The sequence below is a fragment of the Erythrolamprus reginae genome, chromosome 9, assembly GCF_031021105.1.
Source record: "Erythrolamprus reginae isolate rEryReg1 chromosome 9, rEryReg1.hap1, whole genome shotgun sequence".
In the NCBI taxonomy this organism is placed as follows: domain Eukaryota; kingdom Metazoa; phylum Chordata; class Lepidosauria; order Squamata; family Dipsadidae; genus Erythrolamprus; species Erythrolamprus reginae.
In genome coordinates this window covers 42,528,471-42,549,114 of record NC_091958.1, presented here as the reverse complement: position 1 = coordinate 42,549,114, position 20,644 = coordinate 42,528,471, and the positions used below count along the sequence as shown (strand labels likewise).

The following is a 20,644-nucleotide window of genomic DNA, read 5'->3' as shown; positions in this document are numbered from 1 at the left end:
TTATTTTGTCCAATACACAATACATATTGAAGAGAATAGACATGTAGTATTATATAATCAAGAAAAGGATAGAAGAAAATATATAAATAATAGAGGAGAAGATATATGAAAGGAAGAAAAGATATATGATATATGAGCTAGGGGAGACAATTGGACAGGGGACGAAAGGCACGCTAGTGCACTTATGTACGCCCCTTACTGACCTCTTAGGAACCTGGAGAGGTCTGTGGATAGTCTAAGGGAGAAATGTTGGGGGTTAGGGGTTGACACTACTGAGTCCGGTAATGAGTTCCACACTTCGACAACTCGATTACTAAAGTCATATTTTTTACAGTCAAGTTTGGAGCAGTTAATATTAAGTTTGAATCTGTTGCATGCTCTTGTGTTGTTGCGGTTGAAGCTGAAGTAGTCATTGACAGGCAGGATGTTGCAGCATATGATCTTGTGGGCAATACTTAAATCGTGTTTTAGGCATCATAGTTCTAAGCTTTCTAGATCCAGGATTGTTAGTCTATTTTCGTAGGGTATTCTGTTTCGAGAGGAGGAGTGAAGGGCTCTTCTGGTGAAGTATCTTTGGACGTTTTCGAGGGTGTTGATGTCCAAGATGTGGTATGGGTTCCAGACAGATGAGCTGTATTCAAGGATGGGTCTGGCAAAAGTTTTGTAGGCTCTGGTGAGTTGGTGGTTCCCTGACTAGGAACCACCAACTGAGAGGTCAGCATAGATCCCACGCTCTCAAAATTATCCAAGGATTTGGTGGCACTGAGATGTAAAAGGAAGCAACCTGACATGCAAACTCTGGAGCGCAAACCTGGTGCAGAGGTTTTAACCTCTGTGGACATATAGCCTGTGTCTATTATTCCCTTTGCATCTACAAAAAAGAGGCTTATTGGTGTGAGGGGTTAATTTTGCAGGGTGAGCCACTTTCTGAATAAGAATCTAAGTTTTGTTTGTAGTCGTGGTGAAGGTGCTGACCTAGAAACCAGGAGACTGGGAGTTCTAGGCCCACCTTAGGTATGAAAAGTAGCTGGCTGACTTGAGCCAACTACCAAGAGACAGTGAGTTCTAGCCAGTGGTGGGCTACTAGCTGGAACGCTAAATTGTGTTCGATGCTGTGGCTCGTAAGTGTTTGCAGAGCCAGTGCGATTTTGCTTCTGTACCTGTGGATGTAGAAAAATCGTGCATGGAGCCGCAGGTACATCCATGTTTTGGTATTTATTTATTTATTTACTTACTTACTTACTTACTTACTTACTTACTTACTTACTTACTTACTTACTTACTTATTGGATTTGTATGCCGCCCCTCTCCGGAGACTCGGGGCGGCTTACAGCAATAATAAGACAGTGTACAATAATAATCCAATAATAAAAACGATTAAAAACCCATTAATATAAAAACCAAACATACATACAGACATACCATGCATAAAATTGTAAAGGCCTAGGGGGAAAGAGGATCTCAATTTCCCCATGCCTGACGGCAGAGGTGGGTTTTAAGCAGCTTACGAAAGGCAAGGAGGGTGGGGGCAATTCTAATCTCTGGGGGGAGTTGTTCCAGAGGGCCGGGGCCGCCACAGAGAAGGCTCTTCCCCTGGGTGCCGCCAAGTGGCATTGTTTAGTTGACGGGACCCGGAGAAGACCCACTCTGTGGGACCTAACTGGTCGCTGGCATTCGTGCAGCAGAAGGCAGTCCCTGACATAATCTGGTCTGGTGCCATGAAGGGCTTTATAGGTCATAACCAACACTTTGAATTGTGACCGGAAACTGATCGGCAACCAATGCAGACTGCGGAGTGTTGGTGTAACATGGGCATATTTGGGAAAGCCCATGATTGCTCTCACAGCTGCATTCTGCACAATCTGAAGTTTCCGAACACTTTTCAAAGGTAGCCCCATGTAGAGAGCGTTACAGTAGTCGAGCCTCGAGGTGATGAGGGCATGAGTGACTGTGAGCAGTGACTCCCGGTCCAAATAGAGTCGCAACTGGTGCACCAGGCGAACCTGGGCAAACGCCCCCCTCACCACAGCTGAAAGGTGTTTCTCTAATGTGAGCTGTGGATCGAGGAGGACACCCAAGTTGCGGACCCTCTCTGAGGGAGTCAGTAATTCCCCCCCCCAGGGTAATGGACGGACAGATGGAATTGTCCTTGGGAGGCAAAACCCACAGCCACTCCGTCTTATCAGGGTTGAGTTTGAGTCTGTTGACACCCATCCAGACCCCAACAGCCTCCAGGCACCGGCACATCACTTGTGGTGAAGGTGCTGGCCTAGAAACCAGGAGACTGGGAGTTCTAGTCCCATCTTAGGTATGAAAACTAGCTGGCTGACTCGAGCCAACCACCAAGAGACAGTGAGTTCTAGTCAGCGGTGGGCTACTAGCCGGAACACTAAATTGCACCGCGGCTCGTAAGTGCTTGCACAGCCAGCGCGATTTTGCATGTGTGAAAGCTAAAAAAAAAATCGCCAAAACACAGGCCCAGGGTAGAAACCCCAATTCTCCCCCATTATTTCCCTTGTCGCGTGAAACCCCGGTATCTGCGCTGCTAGATGGGTAGCCTTTTCCTATCGTTCCCCTGCCTGGTCCTTGACGCATATTTAAGGCTGTGCTGGCGTTGGGGAAGAACTCACAAAAGAATCTACTTCTGTAAATGCGCGACCTAAATAATCCACGGGAAAAGCTTTGCCTCTCTCCCACTGACTTGCTTAAGGGGGAGGATAGAGAGCAGCTGCTCCAAGAAGCGAAGCTTTAATTGTAATCCTCCTTGGTGTTTACAAAGGGAGAGAGGATCCCACATCTGCCAACATCCATGTTTTTGGGTTTTTCACTTCTTGGCTAAATCGGGATCGATGAAGTCCGGAGCTGCCCAATGTTTGCACGTTTGAATATTGGGATACAGGGGTAGTCCTCAACATAGGGCCAAAATTGAGCTCAAAATTTAGGCTCAGTTGTTAAGCAAGACGGTTGCTAAGTTTTGCTCCATTTTAAGACCTTTCTTTCTGGCCACAAGATCCTTGCGGTTGTTAAGATTAGATGAGATTAGTGCTAGAGTTGAAAGGGATAATAATAATAATAATAATAATAATAATAATAATAACAGCAGCAGCAGCAACAACAACAAAACAACAACAACAACAACAACAACAACAACAACAATAATAATAATAATAATAATTTATTAGATTTGTATGTTGCCCCTCTCCAAAGATTCAGGGCGGCTCACGACAATAAACAATGTAGTACAAATCCAATAATTACGGTAAAACTATAGCCAAAAACCCACTATCATTTAAAAACAGTCAATACTACCCAATCATAGCCACACATAAATCTTACTAGCCAAAAAGGGGATACATCAATTACCCCATGCCTGGCGACATAGGTAGGTCTTCAGAGTCTTGCAGAAGGCAAGGAGGGTGGGGGCAGTTCGAATCTCCGAAGGAAGTTGATTCCAGAGGGCCGGGGCCACCACAGAGAAGGCTCTTCCCCTGGGTCCCGCCAGACAACATTGTTTAGTCAACGGACCAGGAGAAGGCCAACTCTGAAGGACCTAATTGGCCTCTGGGATTCGTGCAGCAAAAGGCGGTCCTGTAGGTATTCTGGTCTGATGCCATGTAGGGCTTTATAGGTCATTACCAACACTTTGAATTGTGTCCGGAAACTAATCGGCAATCAGTGCAGGCCGCGGAGTATTGACAAAACATGCTTTCTTCGGGTCCCATCAATTAAACAATGTCGTCTGGCGTCTGGGTCCCAGGGGAAGAGCCTTCTCTGTGGCGGCCCCTACCCCCTGGAATCAACTCCCCCTGGAGATTAGAACCGCCCCCACCCTCCTTGCATTTTGTAAGTTACTAAAGACTCACCTATGTCCCCAGGCATGGGGGAACTGAGATACCTCCCAGGCTTATTCAGTTGATGCATTAGAAAAGAAAAGCTCTTACAAAAACATTCCAATGTTATAAAAAAATTTTCATCTTATTTTTTGTTAAAAAATAAAAATAAATTAACAAATTCATAAGAAATAAATAAATAAATCAGTAATAAATTTAAAAAATGATAATAATAATAATAATAATAATAATAATAATAACTCCCCCCAGAGATTAGAACGGCCCCCACCCTCCTTGTCTTTCGCAAATTACTCAAGACCCACCTTTGTCGCCAGGCATGGGGGAGTTAAGATATTCCTTCCCCTAGGCCATTACAAGTTATGCATGGTATGTTTGTGTGTATGTTTGGTTTTTATAATAAGGGTTTTTAGTTGTTTTATTAAATTGGATTGTTACATGTTGTTTTTATCATTGTTGTTAGCCGCCCCGAATCTGCGGAGAGGGGCAGCATACAAATCAAATCAAATCAAATAAAATAAAAATAAAATAAAATAATAATAATAATAATAATAATAATAATACAGCAGATATAGAAGACTGAAAAAACCACATTCAGCTCCACACACAACACTGAAAAGTGCCATTCGTATCAAACTCAGGCCATACTAACATTAAACTTTGATATTGAGGTGGGGGCCACAAACGTATTGTTCCAAGGCCCGCAGTTGGCCCGCGGGCTGTGCGTTTCAGACCCCTGGCTTAGTGTAACCTGCCCCACTCTACGGGCCACACCAAAAGCTGGACATCTCCTCTCCCCATGGTTTCCAACTTGCAGAAAGCGTGCGGTAACATTTCACATCCCCCAGTCCTTCGATCTGCAGATTCAACCTTTCCTAGGGGGAAAAATATGTATCCTCTCCATGAAGGAATGGCTTTGGCTGTGTAGGCCCCTCGCTGAAGTCTTCCAACACCCCGTAACTATCTGTGCGTCAAGATTTGCTCAGGAGTGAACTCAAGGACCTGGTGGGCGAGAGGAAGCGATAAGTTGCCTGCAGCTGGAGATGACTTTTGTAGTGTGTGCTCCTTCTTCTCAGCAAAGCCTCGTTTGCCTTCCCTTAACATGGTGATGTTTTCCCTGGAGATAGTGTGTGTGTTTTAGCGTGTGTGTGTGTGTCTATGTACTAGTTCTGCCACATCTAGAAATCTTTGGTTGTTGGGCGCTATCAGCTAGGTGTTGGCAATCCTTTTAGGGCATTGCGGCCTTGGCAACACACACAAACACACAAAGGCTGCATGTTTATTAAGGCAAAAGTGCTGGTCTTCATCAAACATTCATCAAAGCCCCTCGCTTTCTATTTCACAGCCTCTGCACGGCCCAGCTACTCTCTTGTCTTACCAAAAAGGGTGTAGGAAAAAAACCCACTCTGATTTCCTCAACCTTCAGCATTGCTTGCTGTCTCTGTTTAGCAGAGAAAGATTTGGGGGGGGGGCTACTGTGTGCTCTGTAGATTTGGGGTAACTCGACGGACTGAAGCTTTTCAGCAAAAACTGAGATTCCTATAAGATGTTAAGGAAAACATCTCTTTTGTGGTCCTACAGAGGAAAAAGGAAGCATGATTGGGAACAAATATGATATGAAGTCTTTTGGATTGGGCAGGGGGTTGGACTAGAAGACCTTCAAAGTCCCTTTCAGCCCTGTGATTCTATTCTATTCTATTCTATTCCATTCCATTCCAGTCTATACAGTCTATAGTGAATAGTCTATAGAGTCAATTCTATTCTATTCTTTCTATTCTATTCTATTCTAGTCTAGTCTACTCTACTCTACTCTAGTCTAGTCCATAGTCTATAGTCTATTCACTATAGACTATAGTCTATAGAGTCTAGTCTAGTCTAGTCTAGTCTATAGTCTATAGTGAATAGTCTACAAAGTCTAGTCTAGTCTATTTTGTATTTGTATTTATTAGATTTGTATGCCGCCCCTCTCCGAAGACTCGAGGCGGCTAACAACAATATAAAAAGACAATGTAAACAAATCTAATATTAAAACAATCTAAAAAACCCCAATTTAAAGAACCACTCATACATACAAGCATACCATGTATAAATTCTATAAGCCTAGGGGAAAGTGAAATTTCAATTCCTCCATGCCTGACGACAGAGGTGGGTTTTAAGGAGCTTGTGAAAGGCAAGGAGGGTGGGAGCAACTCTGATATCAGGGGGGAGCTGGTTCCAGAGGGCCGGGGCCGCCACAGAGAAGGCTCTTCTCCTTGGTCCTGCCAAACAACATTGCTTAGTCGATGGGACCCGGAGAAGGCCAACTCTGTGGGACCTAACCGGTCGCTGGGATTCGTGCGGTAGAAGGCGGTCCTGTAGGTATATAGTCTATAGCAGTGTTTTTCAACCAGTGTGCCGCGAGACATGGTCAGGTGTGCCGCGAAGAAGGAAGCTCAGGTTCCGGTCTCGCAACTTTTTGCTGAGAGAGAGAGAGAAAGAAAAGAGAAAGAGAAAGCAAGAAAGAGAGAAAGAAAGCAAGAGAGAGAGAAAAGGAGAGGAAGGGAGAGAGAGAGAGAAATGAGCAAAAAGGGGAGGAAAAAAGAGAAATGAGAAAATGATTGAGGCAGAGAATGAGAGGAAAGAGAGAGAAACAAAAGAGAGAGAGAAGTGACTCTTGATTTAAAGCATATGATAAAAAGCACCCAAAGAATAAGAGAGAAAAAACCCAGCCCTCACCTGTTTTTGAAAATGGTTCAAGAGTGTGTATATACACACACACACACACAAGGGGGGGAGGAGACAGGGATGGAAAAAGAGAGGAGAGTGTCTTAGGGTATCATTTTGTGTCATTTTGGTTGGTGGTGTGCCCCAGGATTTTGTAAATGTAAAAAATGTGCCGCGGCTCAAAAAAGGTTGAAAATCACTGGTCTATAGTATAGTCTATAGAGAATAATCTATAGAGTCTATTCTATTCTATTCATACTAAATTCATAATAACTTCTTGAACTCATCCATGCGGCTGTCCTCAATTTGTAAACACAGCTTGGGGCCTAAACTTCCATTGCTAAGCAAGATGATTATTAAATGAACTGCCTCCAGTTTTACAACATTTTTGGGTTATGGTGTTTAAGCAAATCTCTGAGGTTGTTAAGTGAATCATCTCCTTATCAGAAGCCAGCTGAGAAGGGCTAGAAATAGGGGACACGTGATCCCAGGCCACTTCAACCAACATAAAAACCTGCCAGTTGCAGATTTTCTAAATCACATGGTTGTGGAAATGTTCAGATGGTTGTAAATAATAATAATTAATAATAATAATTTATTAGATTTGTATGCTGCCCCTCTCCGAAGACTCGGGGCGGCTCACAACAGTAATAAAAACAGTGTAACAATGGGACAAATCTAATAATAAAAATATATAAAACCCCCAATAATTAAAAACCATACAGCACATACACACCAAACATGAAATATAAAAAGCCTGGGGGAGATATCTTAGTTCCCCCATGCCTTGCGATATAAGTGGGTCTTGAGTAACTTGCGAAAGACAAGTAGGGTGGGGGCCGTTCTAATCTCCGAGGGGAGTTGATTCCAGAGGGCCGGGGCTGCCACAGAGAAGGCTCTTCCCCTGGGGTCCGCCAAACGACATTGTTTGGTCAACGGGACCCGGAGAAGGCCAACTCTGTGGGACCTTATTGGCCGCTGGGATTCATGTGGTAGAAGGCGGTTCCGGAGGATTGGTTGTAATTCCTTTTTTTTTTGGACTGTTGTAACTTCAAATGGTCCCTAAATGAATGTTTGTAAATCAAATATTATCTTGGGTTAAAAATGTGTCCTACACCTGACTGATTAAAAACCCTGATTTGCCCTCAACTTTGCCCGAGATGCTGACTTTTCTGTGTGACCCCAAACATTGCATTTGTGCAGAAGAAGAGATGGATGATAATACCTGGTTCAAATGAATCCTTTGTGGCAAACGGCCTGGTGGCCCCATTGCTGATTTCTCCCCCTTCTCCTTCCACAGCTTGATCCCAAAAACACCGGTTTCGTTGGGGTGGAGACCTTTGCCAGCCTGGTCCACAGCCATGAACTCCCACTGGATCCTGCAAAACTGGAAATGTTGGTGGCCTTGGCACAGAGCAATGATGAGGGTCAGATCTGCTATCAGGAGCTGGTAGATCTGGTCAGTGGCGTGAGTACCAGCAGCTTTACAGTGGCTGTGTCAGAGTCTCTGAGCATGGATGGACTACGTTTTCCACTTCTGTAGACCAACAATTCTCAACCTTAGTAGCTGCACAATGTGTGGGCTTCTATTCTCAGAAATCCCCGCTTATCTTAAAGCTGCTACGGTTGAGGAATGATGTTTTAAAGGGTTTGCTTTCTTGCAAACATTTCATTACCTACCTTATTTTTCAGAGTATAAGACACAGCAGAGTATAAGACTCACCTTAGTTTTTGGGGAGGAAAATAGGGAAAAGTATCAGGTATTCATCTAGCTAGCATCCTTAGTCTGGTCAGCTTCAGCACATTATTTTATCCCCTGGTTAGGGCTTTAAAAAAACCTTATTCAGAGAGAGTAACAATGAAAGAACTTGCAAGACAGTAAGAGCTGAGAAAATCATTAGCACCTGGTTAGGGCTGGAAAGAAACATTCGGAGCAAGTAGAGCAATGAAAAAAACCCTGCAAAGACTTAGGGCTTGGAAAACATTCTTTGCAAAGAGTAACAATAAAAGAGTTTGCAAGCCGGTAAGAACTGGGAACGTTGTTAGCACCTGGTTAGGGCTGGAAAGAAACATTCGGAGCAAGTAGAGCAATGAAAAAAACCCTGCAAAGACTTAGGGCTTGGAAAACATTCTTTGCAAAGAGTAACAATAAAAGAGTTTGCAAGCCGGTAAGAACTGGGAACATTGTTAGCACCTGGTTAGGGCTGGAAAGAAACATTCGGAGCAAGTAGAGCAATGAAAAAAACTCTTCAAAGACTTAGGGCTTGGAAAACATTCTTCACAAAGAGTAACAATGAAAGAACCTGCAAGGTAAGAGCTGGGAAGATCGTTAGCACCTAGTTAGGGCTGGGGGGGGGAAGCTTTGGGGAGGGGGAAAGCTACATTCAGAGTATAAGATGCACCTGAATTTTCAGCCTCCTTTGGGAGGAAAAAGGAGTGTCTTATATAGTAGCTATTTATTTATTTATTTTATTTATTTATTGGATTTGTATGCCGCCCCTCTCCGGAGACTCGGAGCAGCTAACAGCAACAATAAAACAGTGTACAATAGTAATTCAATACTAAAAACGATTAAAAACCCATTAATATAAAGACCAAACATACATACATACATACATGCCATGCATAGAATTGTAAAGGCCGAGGGGGAAAGAGGATCTCAATTCCCCCATGCCTGACGGCAGAGGTGAATTTTAAGTAGCTTACGAAAGGCATGGATCATCAGTGCCAGAATACTGCTAAGCCCCTTTCGAGCCCCTAGTGAACTGTCTGAAATATCAATCAAAGTTGGCTACGAGCTGCTACTTGTGGAGACAGTTCTGGAGAAATAGTATCCACTTTTCTGCAATTGGTCAAGAACAGGTATTTCAGGACCCGGGAGAGCTCCCACAAGCCAAGAGACAGTGGCTGGACTAATTTTGCCTTAGCTGGTCCTCTTCTCCAGATTCATGGATTTGGAGATATCAGATACTGTCCGGCAAATGTCTATGTGGATTCTCAATCATCCAGGTGATGGTTGTCCCAAAGGTGCTTTACCCAAAAGGTGGAATGTGGGGGTTTTTGTCCTTGAAAATAGTTCTCATCTGAGAAGCTTTCTTCAATTCCGAACAGTTGAAGTTCTTCAGAAGAAGCTTCTTGGATGAGAAGTGAAATGTCTTCAAGGAGAAACCTCTTCCCCCACCCCAAGAAAGTCCAGTTGTGTAGAAATCACAGACATGAAGACATGATTTCTAGAGCAAGGCTTGTCCGGGCCAGGAAATCTCTTGAGTGAGCAGCTTCATAATTTGAAGTTCTGCCTCTGGACTTGCCAGTTTATTATTTATAATCAGTTTCTTGTGTATACAATTATGAAGTATTAATTCTTCACTTAACCTAGTTACAATGTAAACGGTTAATGTGTAACACATAGCATACAGACATAATTCTATCAGGGCAGGAGGGCTAAACAAACAGAAAAGTATCTAATTAGTTTTTACCTTAGACAAACAGAAGGGTTTTATTTATCTTAGGTAAATGGATAATTATTTCCCTAAGCTAATCAAAGGGGTGGGTTGCCTTTACTAGACACATAGGCTCAATCCTATCATATCCACAGAGGGCATTCCATGATAGTTGGTTTAACCTCTTAGCTAAAACAATAGAAGAGCTGAATAAGCAAGTAACCTTTATCCTAGATACCCAGAGAGTATAACTTTTAGACTTAAGTAAGAGAGAATAATGAGACGCTTTATTGACAAGATAGGTTTGCCATATCATTGTAATAATTGGCAATAGCCTGCACAGTTGCCTTTTTGGAAAAGCACTTTGGGGATATCGTTAGATGCAAATAACTAGGAGCATTTCTTTGGATTCAAAACACCGAAGAGTTTAATTATAAACTCTTCTGGGTTTTGAACTCAAGAAATGCTCCTAGTTATTTGCATCTCACGATATCCCCAAATTTCTTATGACAAGAATTTGGTCAAAGTTAAATCGGCGTTAGATAAAGATGGAATTCACAGATGGAATTCACAGGAAGCAGGGCTTGGTTTTTCTGGTGGCAATGATTCTATTTGATTTATTAGATTTGTATGCCGCCCCTCTCCATAGACTCGGGGCGGCTCACAATAACAATAGAACAATTCAAGACAAATCTAAACATCAAAAAACCCCGTTATTAAAGCAGACACACACACAAACATACCATACATGAATTGTATAGGCCCGGGGGAGATGTCTCAATTCTCCCATGCCTGACGGCAGAGGTGGGTTTTAAGGAGCTTACGAAAGGCAAGGAGGGTGGGGGCAGTTCTAATCTCAGGGGGGAGCTGGTTCCAGAGGGTCGGGGCCACCACAGAGAAGACTCTTCCCCCAGGACCCGCCAAACAACATTGTTTCATCGACGGGACCCAGAGAAGGCCAACTCTGTGGGACCTAACCAGTCGCTGGGATTTGTGCGGCAGAAGGCGGTCCCGGAGATATTCTGGTCCGATGCCATGAAGGGCTTTATAGGTCATAACCAACACTGCAATGCAATGACTCCAAACTGATTACATGTTTAACCCCACCTCCCAGCTCAGCCTGATGTTCTCCTGTACATATCCTGGCTCCAACACAGGATTGGGAAAGCAGGGTTTGTGTCTCGAGGAGGCAGTTCACGATGAAAGACGCCGTGGTGATTTTCCTACTGTTGGGGGGGGTTGTCACCGTTTGTCCTTGCAGATCAGCAGCAAACGTTCCAGCAGCTTCAAGCGGGCCATCGCCAATGGACAGAGAGCCCTTCCTCAGGATGGCCTCCTGGATGAGACCGGGCTGGGCTTCTACAAACGCTTTGTGCGCTACGTGGCGTATGAGATCCTCCCATGCGAGATGCACCGGCGGTGGTACTTCTACCAGCACCGTGCCTGTCCTCCGCCGGTCTTCATGGCTGTGGTCACACTCACCCAGGTGTGCAGAGGAGCCGCTAACCAAGGGTTGGCAGTGCACAGGGGTTGGTGGGAGAGTGGGAGGAGTTCCTTAAAAGAAGACGTGTCGGTTCTTCCAGTTTTTTTGACTTGGACATCTTGATTACTAGGTCAGAAGCATCTGCACAATCTGATGCTTTGGTCAAGGTGATGAAAGTGTGTGTGTCTCTTGTGTGTGAATTTTTAAAATATACACCTGGTATATTGAAGGAACATCACAGCTCCTTTTTGCCCCCAGGCCCAACCCAGGGCCATTTCAAGGCAGTTAATTTATTCATAGCTAACAAACTACAGTGGTACCTCGACATACGAGTTTAATTCGTTCCAGACCCGAGCTCGTAAGTCGATCAACTCGCATCTCGAACGAATGCCTTTAGACTTTGTTTTTCGCACCGAGATAACCGGAAGCAAGGAGATTCTTGCGCCACCTAGTGGAAGCTCGGCTCGTATCCCGAATTTGAGCTCGGTGTCGAACAGAAATTTCGCTCGCGTCGCAGCTCGTAACTTGGAATACTCACATGTGGAGCAGCTCGTATATAGAGGTACCACTGTATATGATACAAACATGTGATACATATATATACAGATATCAATCACCTGTTTTTGCTTATTTTTTTTCTCTTTAAATTAAGGGAGACTAGGATAGCGCTATTTCGGCCTTATTCTGGGCTCATCAGCTAGCCATACCCTTACCGGGATTTGATCCTGGGGCCTCTGCCTTGTAAGGCAGAGAATTAACCTCTAGGCCACCAGTTACAAACAGCACTTTTTAACACAGCCAGCATGTTGCCCCCACAATCCGGATCCTCAATTTATCCACCTCGGAAGGATGGAAGGATGAGTCAACCCTGAGCCGGTGATGAGATTTGAACTGCTGACCTACAGATCTACAGTCAGCTTCAGTGGCCTGAAGTACAGCACTCTACCTGCTGCGCCACCCCAGCTCATTCAAAAATATTTCATTATCAGCAAAAATATGTTACCGACAGATAGATAGATAGATAGATAGATAGATAGATAGATAGATAGATAGATACATACATACATACATACATAGATACATAGATAGATAGATAGATAGATAGATAGATAGATAGATAGATGTAGATAGATAGATAGATAGATAGATAGATAGATAGACAGACAGACAGATAGATACATACATACATACATACATACATACATAGATGATAGATAGATAGATAGATAGATAGATAGATAGATAGATAGATAGATAGATAGATACATACATACATACATACATACATACATAGATGATAGATAGATACATAGATAGATACATAGATAGACAGACAGACAGACAGCACTGGAGGTGTCGTGGCGCATTGGGATGCACCGATAGGAACCCACCTCTGCTCTGCAGCAAACAAAGATCTTGGATATCAGCCCCGCTAATGGGGTCTTTGGTCCAATGTGCTTGAAGGACATCAACTGATGGAAGACCATCGGAGTAACTATTTCTCCTTTTCTAGCAGATTATCGTTTTCCTCTGCTATGGAGCACGGCTGAACAAGTGGGTGTTACAGACCTACCATCCAGAATACATGAAAAGCCCCTTGGTTTACCATCCTGGACATCGCGCCCGGGCCTGGAGGTTTCTCACATACATGTTCATGCATGTAGGGTAAGTGGTTGGAATATCCTCTCGGGCTCCTTTCCCCGTTTATGAGCAAAAGCAGGATTTAACAGGAAACTAGTTTGCTGGACACACCTGGTTATGTCATGCTGGTCTCTGTGGGCCTCAAGAAACGTCAACCTTGCCTTTCACCTTCTGTTTGTGTTAGATCCCATTTCTGGGTGGAATTGGGTCAAAACATCTGCAATCTAAATAGTGGCCTGCTTTACTTTTGAAGTTCCACAGGCCTGCAAGTTCAAGGAAACAAGGACAGAGAAAGAAGTATAAATATATGGCATATGGCATTTGGAAATTACCTTTGTGACAGGGCTATTTATCCTATCCCCAGGCCAGTCATGCACATGTCCTTAAATTAAAAAAGATTTTTCTTTTATTATTCTTGTGGACTCCTGTTAATTTATCTCACACTTGGGAGGCACTGAGCAGGCTACAGTCTTCCTCCTCCCCCCCCCTCCTCCTCCTCTTTCTTCCAGGCAAGGGCTCCTCCCTGATGATAGTACATAGTTAGGTAATGAAAGGTCTACAAGAAAACAAGCAAGAACCCCACATTCCTCCTCCTCTTCCTCCTTCTCCTCCTCCTCTCTCTTCTACTCCACAAAGCCCACGTCTTTCTAGCACTGATTTATTTATTTATTTATTCATTCATTCATTCATTCATTCATTCATTCATGCATTTGTTTGTTTGTTTATTATTTATTTTATTTATTTTATTTATTTTATTTATTTTATTTATTTTATTTATTTTATTTATTTTATTTATTTTATTTATTTTATTTATTTTATTTATTTTATTTATTTTATTTATTTTATTTATTTATTTATTTATTTATTTTATTTATTTTATTTATTTTATTTTATTTATTTATTTTATTTATTTTATTTATTTTATTTATTTTATTTATTTTATTTATTTTATTTATTTTATTTATTTTATTTATTTTATTTATTTTATTTATTTTATTTATTTTATTTATTTTATTTTATTTTATTTTATTTTATTTTATTTTACTGTTTGGTTGGTTGGTTGGTTGGTTGGTTGGTTGGTTGGTTGGTTGGTTGGTTGGTTGGTTGGTTGGTTGGTTGGTTTATTCATTCATTCATTCATTCATTCATTCATTCATTTATTTATTTATTTATTTATTTATTTATTTATTTATTTATTTATTTATTAGATTTGTATGCTGCCCCTCTCCGTAGACTCAGGACGCTGATGATGTTACCTAGCTTGGGTAACGAAACGTCTTCCTGAAAACCACCAAGCTCGGAAAGTACCATAGGACCCTTCATTTAACCCTAAGTTAATACATCTCCACCTTTATTAATCCAGATCTTGCCACTCAACCTCAGGAGTGCAAAGCAAGTGTGTTTGGAACGTGTGTTGTACAAGCACTCGGATTAGAAACATAGAAACATAGAAGATTGACGGCAGAAAAAGACCTCCTGGTCCATCTAGTCTGCCCTTATACTATTTCCTGTATTTTATCTTAGGATGGATATGTGTTTATTAAATTCAGTGACTGCTGATTTATCAACTACGTCTGCTGGAAGTTTGTTCCAAGCATCTACTACTCTTTCAGTAAAATAATATTTTCTCACATTACGTCTAATCTTTCCCCCAACTAACCTCAGATTGTGACCCCTTGTTCTTGTGTTCACTTTCCTATTAAAAACACTTCCCTCCTGAACCTTATTGAACCCTTTAACATATTTAAGTGTTTCGATCATGTCTCCCCTTTCCCTTCCGTCCTCCAGACTATACAGATTGAGTTCATTAAGTCTTTCCTGATACGTTTTATGCTTAAGACCTTCCACCATTTTTGTAGCCCGTCTTTGGACCTGTTCAATTATATCAATATCCTTTTGTAAGTGAGGTCTCCAGGACTGAACACAGTATTCCAAATGTGGTCTCACCAGCATTCTATATAGTGGGATCATAATCTCCCTCTTCCTGCTTGTTACACCTCTAGCTATGCACCCAAGCATTTTACTTGCTTTCCCTACCACCTGACCGCACTGTTCACCCACTTTGAGTCAGAAATCACTACTCCTAAATCCTTCTCTTCTGAAGTTTTTGCTAACACAGAACTGCCAATTGAATACTCAGAGTGTGATTGTTGTGAGCCGCCCCGAGTCTGCAGAGAGGGGCGGCATATAAATCCAATAAATCTAATCTAAATCTAATATTTATTATTATTATTTGGATTTGTATGCCTTTTAATACCTTTTGTCCACCACTGATGTGGCTCCGTGTCCTGGAAACTGAGCTTTTGCTGGTGGTTGTATGGACTCACGTATAGTAACAGGAGGGTGTGAATCTCCTCCATGGCTCAAATCCAGCACGATGATGAAGTTTTAGCTGGCGGTTAAGATCAGATTAACAGGAGGAACGTTTGGGAGGGGGGTTGTTTCACAACTCTATTGGCTGGAGTAGGGAAGGAGAGACAATCTTTTTATATGTCCTAATGTTGGAGAAGCCGAGTGTAGATTTGCTGACGAGTGACATCTGGCCATTTTGCGACCAGCTGTTGAGTTGGTTTCTTGTGTATCTGTGATATCCTGCAATGTTTCTCTCCCCCCCTTTCGCTCTCTCTCTCTCTCTCCACTTTACAAAGCTCTTTATCTACATTTTTTTACCCTTGAAATAAAAGAGGTTTGTTGCTGGAGCTGCTGAAACCAACTCGCTGGAACGGAATTGAATCCCCAGATTTTATTGCATTTCCGTGGGAAATTTCTGAGATGCTAGACAGACAGAAACCCAAAATTGTAGGAAATCTGGAAAGCAAATCCTGGCTGTTTAGTAAGAGTTGTGGTTAGCTCTGGCCCAGCTCCTACCCCAAGGACTGTGGATGTGGGGGAGACATCCACATGCCGCAGGCCTGTTTTGCTCCTGTTGGAATCTGATGATGAAGGCTCCTCTGACCAAGAAGACATGAGTGACAGGGAGGAGGAGAGTGTGGCAGACAGCTCAGAGGGAGATCAATTATCTAGCTCCTCCTTGGATTCGGAACAAGAGTTCATGATACAGCCACGCATGCGGAGAGCGATGCATAGGCAGCAACAACTGAGAGATTATTATCAAAGAAAATGAGGCCAACTGTGGTTGGGTGGGGCTGTGGTAATTAGTGAGGCTGCTATTTATAGCAGCCTCACTAATTACCACAGCCCCACCCAACCACAGTTGGCCTCATTTTCTTTGATAATAATCTCTCAGTTGTTGCTGCCTATGGGTTTGGCCATTGTGGAGGATTATCTGATCGTTGTGTTTCGTGACTGCCTTGCTGACTTCGACCTTTGTGTGCTGATTTTCCCCCGGTTTGAAACTAAACCAGAGTAAAGTGTGTTTCACTTTGTGAAAGAAGGACTGTGAATTGCCTCACAGCTGCAAGCTAAGTATCACAGAACTGATAAGGGACTTGTACAAATTACCAGTTTGTTTGGAGAGGAGTGCTCTTTGCTATACCAAAAGAGGGCTTGGTTTATTTGAATTTTTGGTATAAAGAACATTGTTTTGAATTTTCAAACGTGTGTGTGTCTGAAATTTGTATCTGTGAATTTTCGGGAGGATTCTACCAAAGAGCCCGACAGAACAGTAAGCAAACAGTGGAGTGAGATTCTATTTAGAATACAGGGAGTTACAGCCATAATTGAAGCTGATGTTTCTGTTGCTAAATGAAAGATTTTCTAAATGGATTTGCTCCATTTTAGACTTTTCATGCTGCAGTTGTTAAGCGAATCACTGCAGTGGATTACATACAGAGGCACAACGATGTGGCCCAGATGCTCACTTGGAACATGTACCACAACTACTGCACGAATCGCAGCGATCGATAAGGTCCCACAGAGTTGGCCTTCTCCGGGTCCCGGCGAATAAACAATGTCGTCTGGCGGGCCCCAGGGGAAGAGCCTTCTCTGTGGCAGCCCCGGCCCTCTGGAATCAACTCCCCCCCGAAGATTAGAAATGCCCCCACCCTCTTTGTCTTTCGTAAACTACTCAAGACCCACCTATACCGCCAGGCATGGGGGATTTAAGACACCTTTCCCCCAGGCTCTTTATATTTTATGTTTGGTATGTATGTGTTGTCTGGTTTTAATATGATAGGGTTTTATATATTTCTTTTTAATATTAGATTTGTTTCACTATAATACTGTTTTTATCATTGTTGTGAGCCGCCCCGAGTCTTCGGAGAGGGGCGGCATACAAATCTAATATATTATTTTTATTAATTATTATCTACCAGTGGTAAAGAACTGGTGGGATCATAAACTTGAGAAAGTAGTTGAAAACAAACATGCCAAAATATTTTGGGACTTTCAAATTCAAACTGACAAGGTTTTGGAACACAATACACCGGACCTCATGATTGTGGGAAAGAAAAAAAACTGTGGATCATTGATGTGGCCATACTAGGTGACAGTCAAATTGATGGAAAAACAACAAGAAAAACTTAGCCAATATCAGGATTTTAAAATTGAACTGCAATGACTCTGGCATAAACCAGTACAGGTGGTCCCGGTGGTAATCGGCACACTGGGTGCTGTGCCAAAAGACCTTGACATTGACAAAATCACGATCTATTAGTTGCAAAAGGCCACCGTACTTGAATCTGCGCGCATCATACGAAAATACATCACACAGTCCTAGACGCTTGGGAAGTGTTCGACTTGTGATATTGTGAAACAAAATCCAGCATATCAATCCATCAATCCATTCATTTGCTGTGTATTACTGTTTTTTGTGGATAGTAATAATATCCTAACTAGTTTTAAGCATCTTTCTTTTTCTTTTTTTCTAAAGGCAGCTAGTAGGGAATGTTGAAAAGAACAGATGTAAAGTTTACAAATTAGGTGGTTTGGCAGACCAAAAATATCGTGGGAAGAGGAAGCTTGGCAGACCAGAAATCTATCTGCCAGGCAAATGGCCAAGCTTGATTATTTCATATAATTAGGAAAAAGAAGTGTGCCTCTCAACCCCCTTATTTTTCTGTAACTATTTTTGCCCCTTGTACATAGTGTTTGAGTGGGTGATGGGGTGGCCTAGACATGGAGCATTTAGGAGTTCGATCCTAGGTAGAGGCAGTTATTTCTCTCTTTGGGTGCAATGAGAATATATTCTGGTGAACAAAACTCTGCATTGGTGACAGAAAGGGCATCTGGTCAGTAAATACTCAGCTCCATTCAGTTGCCTAGATTCCACCCCATAAGGATTATGGGATAATTAAAAGATGATAATAATGAAGATGATATGTAGTGTATGAGTATGTACAGGGAAAGGATTGATAGACACCAAAAACAGCAGCAAGGATTTTATTGATTTGATTTGATTTGACTTGATTTGATTTGTATGCCGCCCCTCTCCGAAGACTCAGGGCGGCTCACAACAGGAATACAAACAATATAGTAGTGGAACAAATCTAATATTAAAAAACATATAAAACCCTATCATTACTTAAAAAACCAAACAGCACATTCATACCAAACATAAAACAAAGTATAAAAGAGCCTGGGGGAAAGGTGTCTCAACTCCCTCATGCCTGGCGGTATAAGTGAATCTTGAGCAGTTTACGAAAGACAAGGAGGGTGGGGGCAGTTGTAATCTCCGGGGGGGAGTTGGTTCCAGAGGGCCGGGGGCCGCCACAGATAAGGCTCTTCCCCTGGGGCCCACCAAACGACATTGTTTAGTCGACAGGACCCGGAGAAGGCCAACTCTGTGGGACCTTATCGGTCGCTGGGATTCTTGCGGTAGCAGGCGGTTCCGGAGGTACTCTGGTCCAATGCCATGTAGGGCTTTAAAGGTCATGACCAACACTTTGAATTATGACTGGAAACCGATCGGCAGCCAATGCAAGCAATTTTGATCTGAAGGGGCTGTTAGCCAAGAGATTCAAAGGCAGATTTCGACAGGTGTTTGGCAGTGATGAGAACTAGGAGCTGTTGTGGTTGGCTCTGGGCCAGCTCCTGCAACGGAGAATTTGGATGTTGGTTTAGGAGAATCCTCAGGTTCCCAGAGACTTGTCTTACTGCCATCAGCTTCTGACAGTGAAGATTCATTGCCAAGGTCAGACGCTGGGGGAGAAGAAGAATCAGATAGAGAGATGGATGCAGCCAGCCCATTAGTTAATGACCCCATTAGTGGGTCATCATATTCAGAGGAGAATCAGTGGATAGATGCCAGAATGCGCAGGCTCATGGCTAGAAGGGACCAACTGCGCAGGTATCGTAGGAGATAAGGGAGAACAACTATGGCTGAGGCAATTAGGCTAATGGGGATTGCTGATAAATTACCAGCGTTGCAGAGAGCGCATGTGGGAGTTTATCCGTTTGGAGAAGGATACGTCGTGCTTGCATTGTTCTTGGACTTTCACAGACTTTTTGGGATATTTCACAGCTAAGTAAATCTTGTGGTCTCATCTGAAGAGGTTTGGCTGTGACGCTCTCACAGCTGCTCTTATCTGCTCTGTTTGTTTTTGTCCCTCACAGCTTTCAAGGAGTATCTGTGTGTGAGCTAATTTGCTCCATTTAAAGTGCGTGTGCACAGCATTCTTTTGGACAAATTGCTTTTCTGTTTACTCTGCAACCGTGTGTGTGTTTGAATTTACATTCCTGACTTAATTGGGGCTCGTAACGCATAACAGGAGCTTGGGCTTTTTTAAATGTTAAAAGAATCTTCTTTTTAACATGAAAAAAACTTTCAATGTTAAAAGATGTGGGCGATTTGGAATCTGTTTTTCATTCCTATGGAAGCAAGGATGCGGGCTGTGGGGAGGTAAGGCACCGAATCAAATAATTATGAGATTTTCTTTTCCTGAAAGCTAGCAAACAGTTTAGACCTGGGGGCAATTATTACATGGGGGGTGAGATTGGCATTTAAAGTAGAATGTCAATCATTCAAGGGACCAGATGGAACATCCCAGCTGTCAAATCAGAAGGACATGGTATGATCCAAAGATGATATCCAAAGAGGTTAATGTTTTGAGTTTCACCCTGTGTTTAAATTTAAGGTGCCATTGACTTCTGTGGGCGTGAGGGGTGGGATGGCTCAGCAGTTAAAGACCTTGAGCTTGTCAACTGGGAAAGCTGAGAGCCTGGGTTCTAGTCCTGAGCACTGCACGATGGGGTGAGCTCCCATTCTCGCTCCTGTCCATCTAGCAGTTTATTTATTTATTTATTAGATTTGTATGCCGCCCCTTTCTGTAGACTCGGGGCTATGCAAACTTTTCTATAGATGGTACATGCCCCCATCAAGGTTAGCAAAGATCTACCCGACACTACACGATACTTGCTGGAAATGCAAAAAACAAAAAAGGTTCCTTTTTTCATATGTGGTGGTCCTGCCCTAAAATTCAAACAGTATGGAAAATAACCCACAGATGGCTTATAGAAATTATAAAAGAGGAGATAGAATATATACACCAGAGGGTATGCTCTTAGGAATTTGGAAAAGACATTATTCCAAGCAAACACTTTTCCTTATGACACACATAATCACCACAATT

At 42.6% G+C, this 20,644-nt stretch overlaps 1 protein-coding gene across 4 annotated transcripts in view; it reads left to right on the top strand.

The window, feature by feature from the left end:
• Positions 1-20,644, top strand: part of RHBDL1 (rhomboid like 1) — a 36,164-nt gene that overhangs the window by 7,586 nt on the left and 7,934 nt on the right. Inside the window, exons 2-4 of one of the 4 annotated variants that reach the window (XM_070760985.1) lie at positions 7,852-8,010; positions 11,253-11,477; positions 12,991-13,139. In XM_070760985.1, the coding sequence (XP_070617086.1) occupies positions 7,852-8,010; positions 11,253-11,477; positions 12,991-13,139 (533 nt within the window). Of the gene's footprint in view, positions 1-7,851; positions 8,020-11,252; positions 11,478-12,987; positions 13,140-20,644 lie in introns of all 4 variants that reach the window. The other 3 variants (XM_070760984.1, XM_070760983.1, XM_070760982.1) reach the window with 3 other exon arrangements.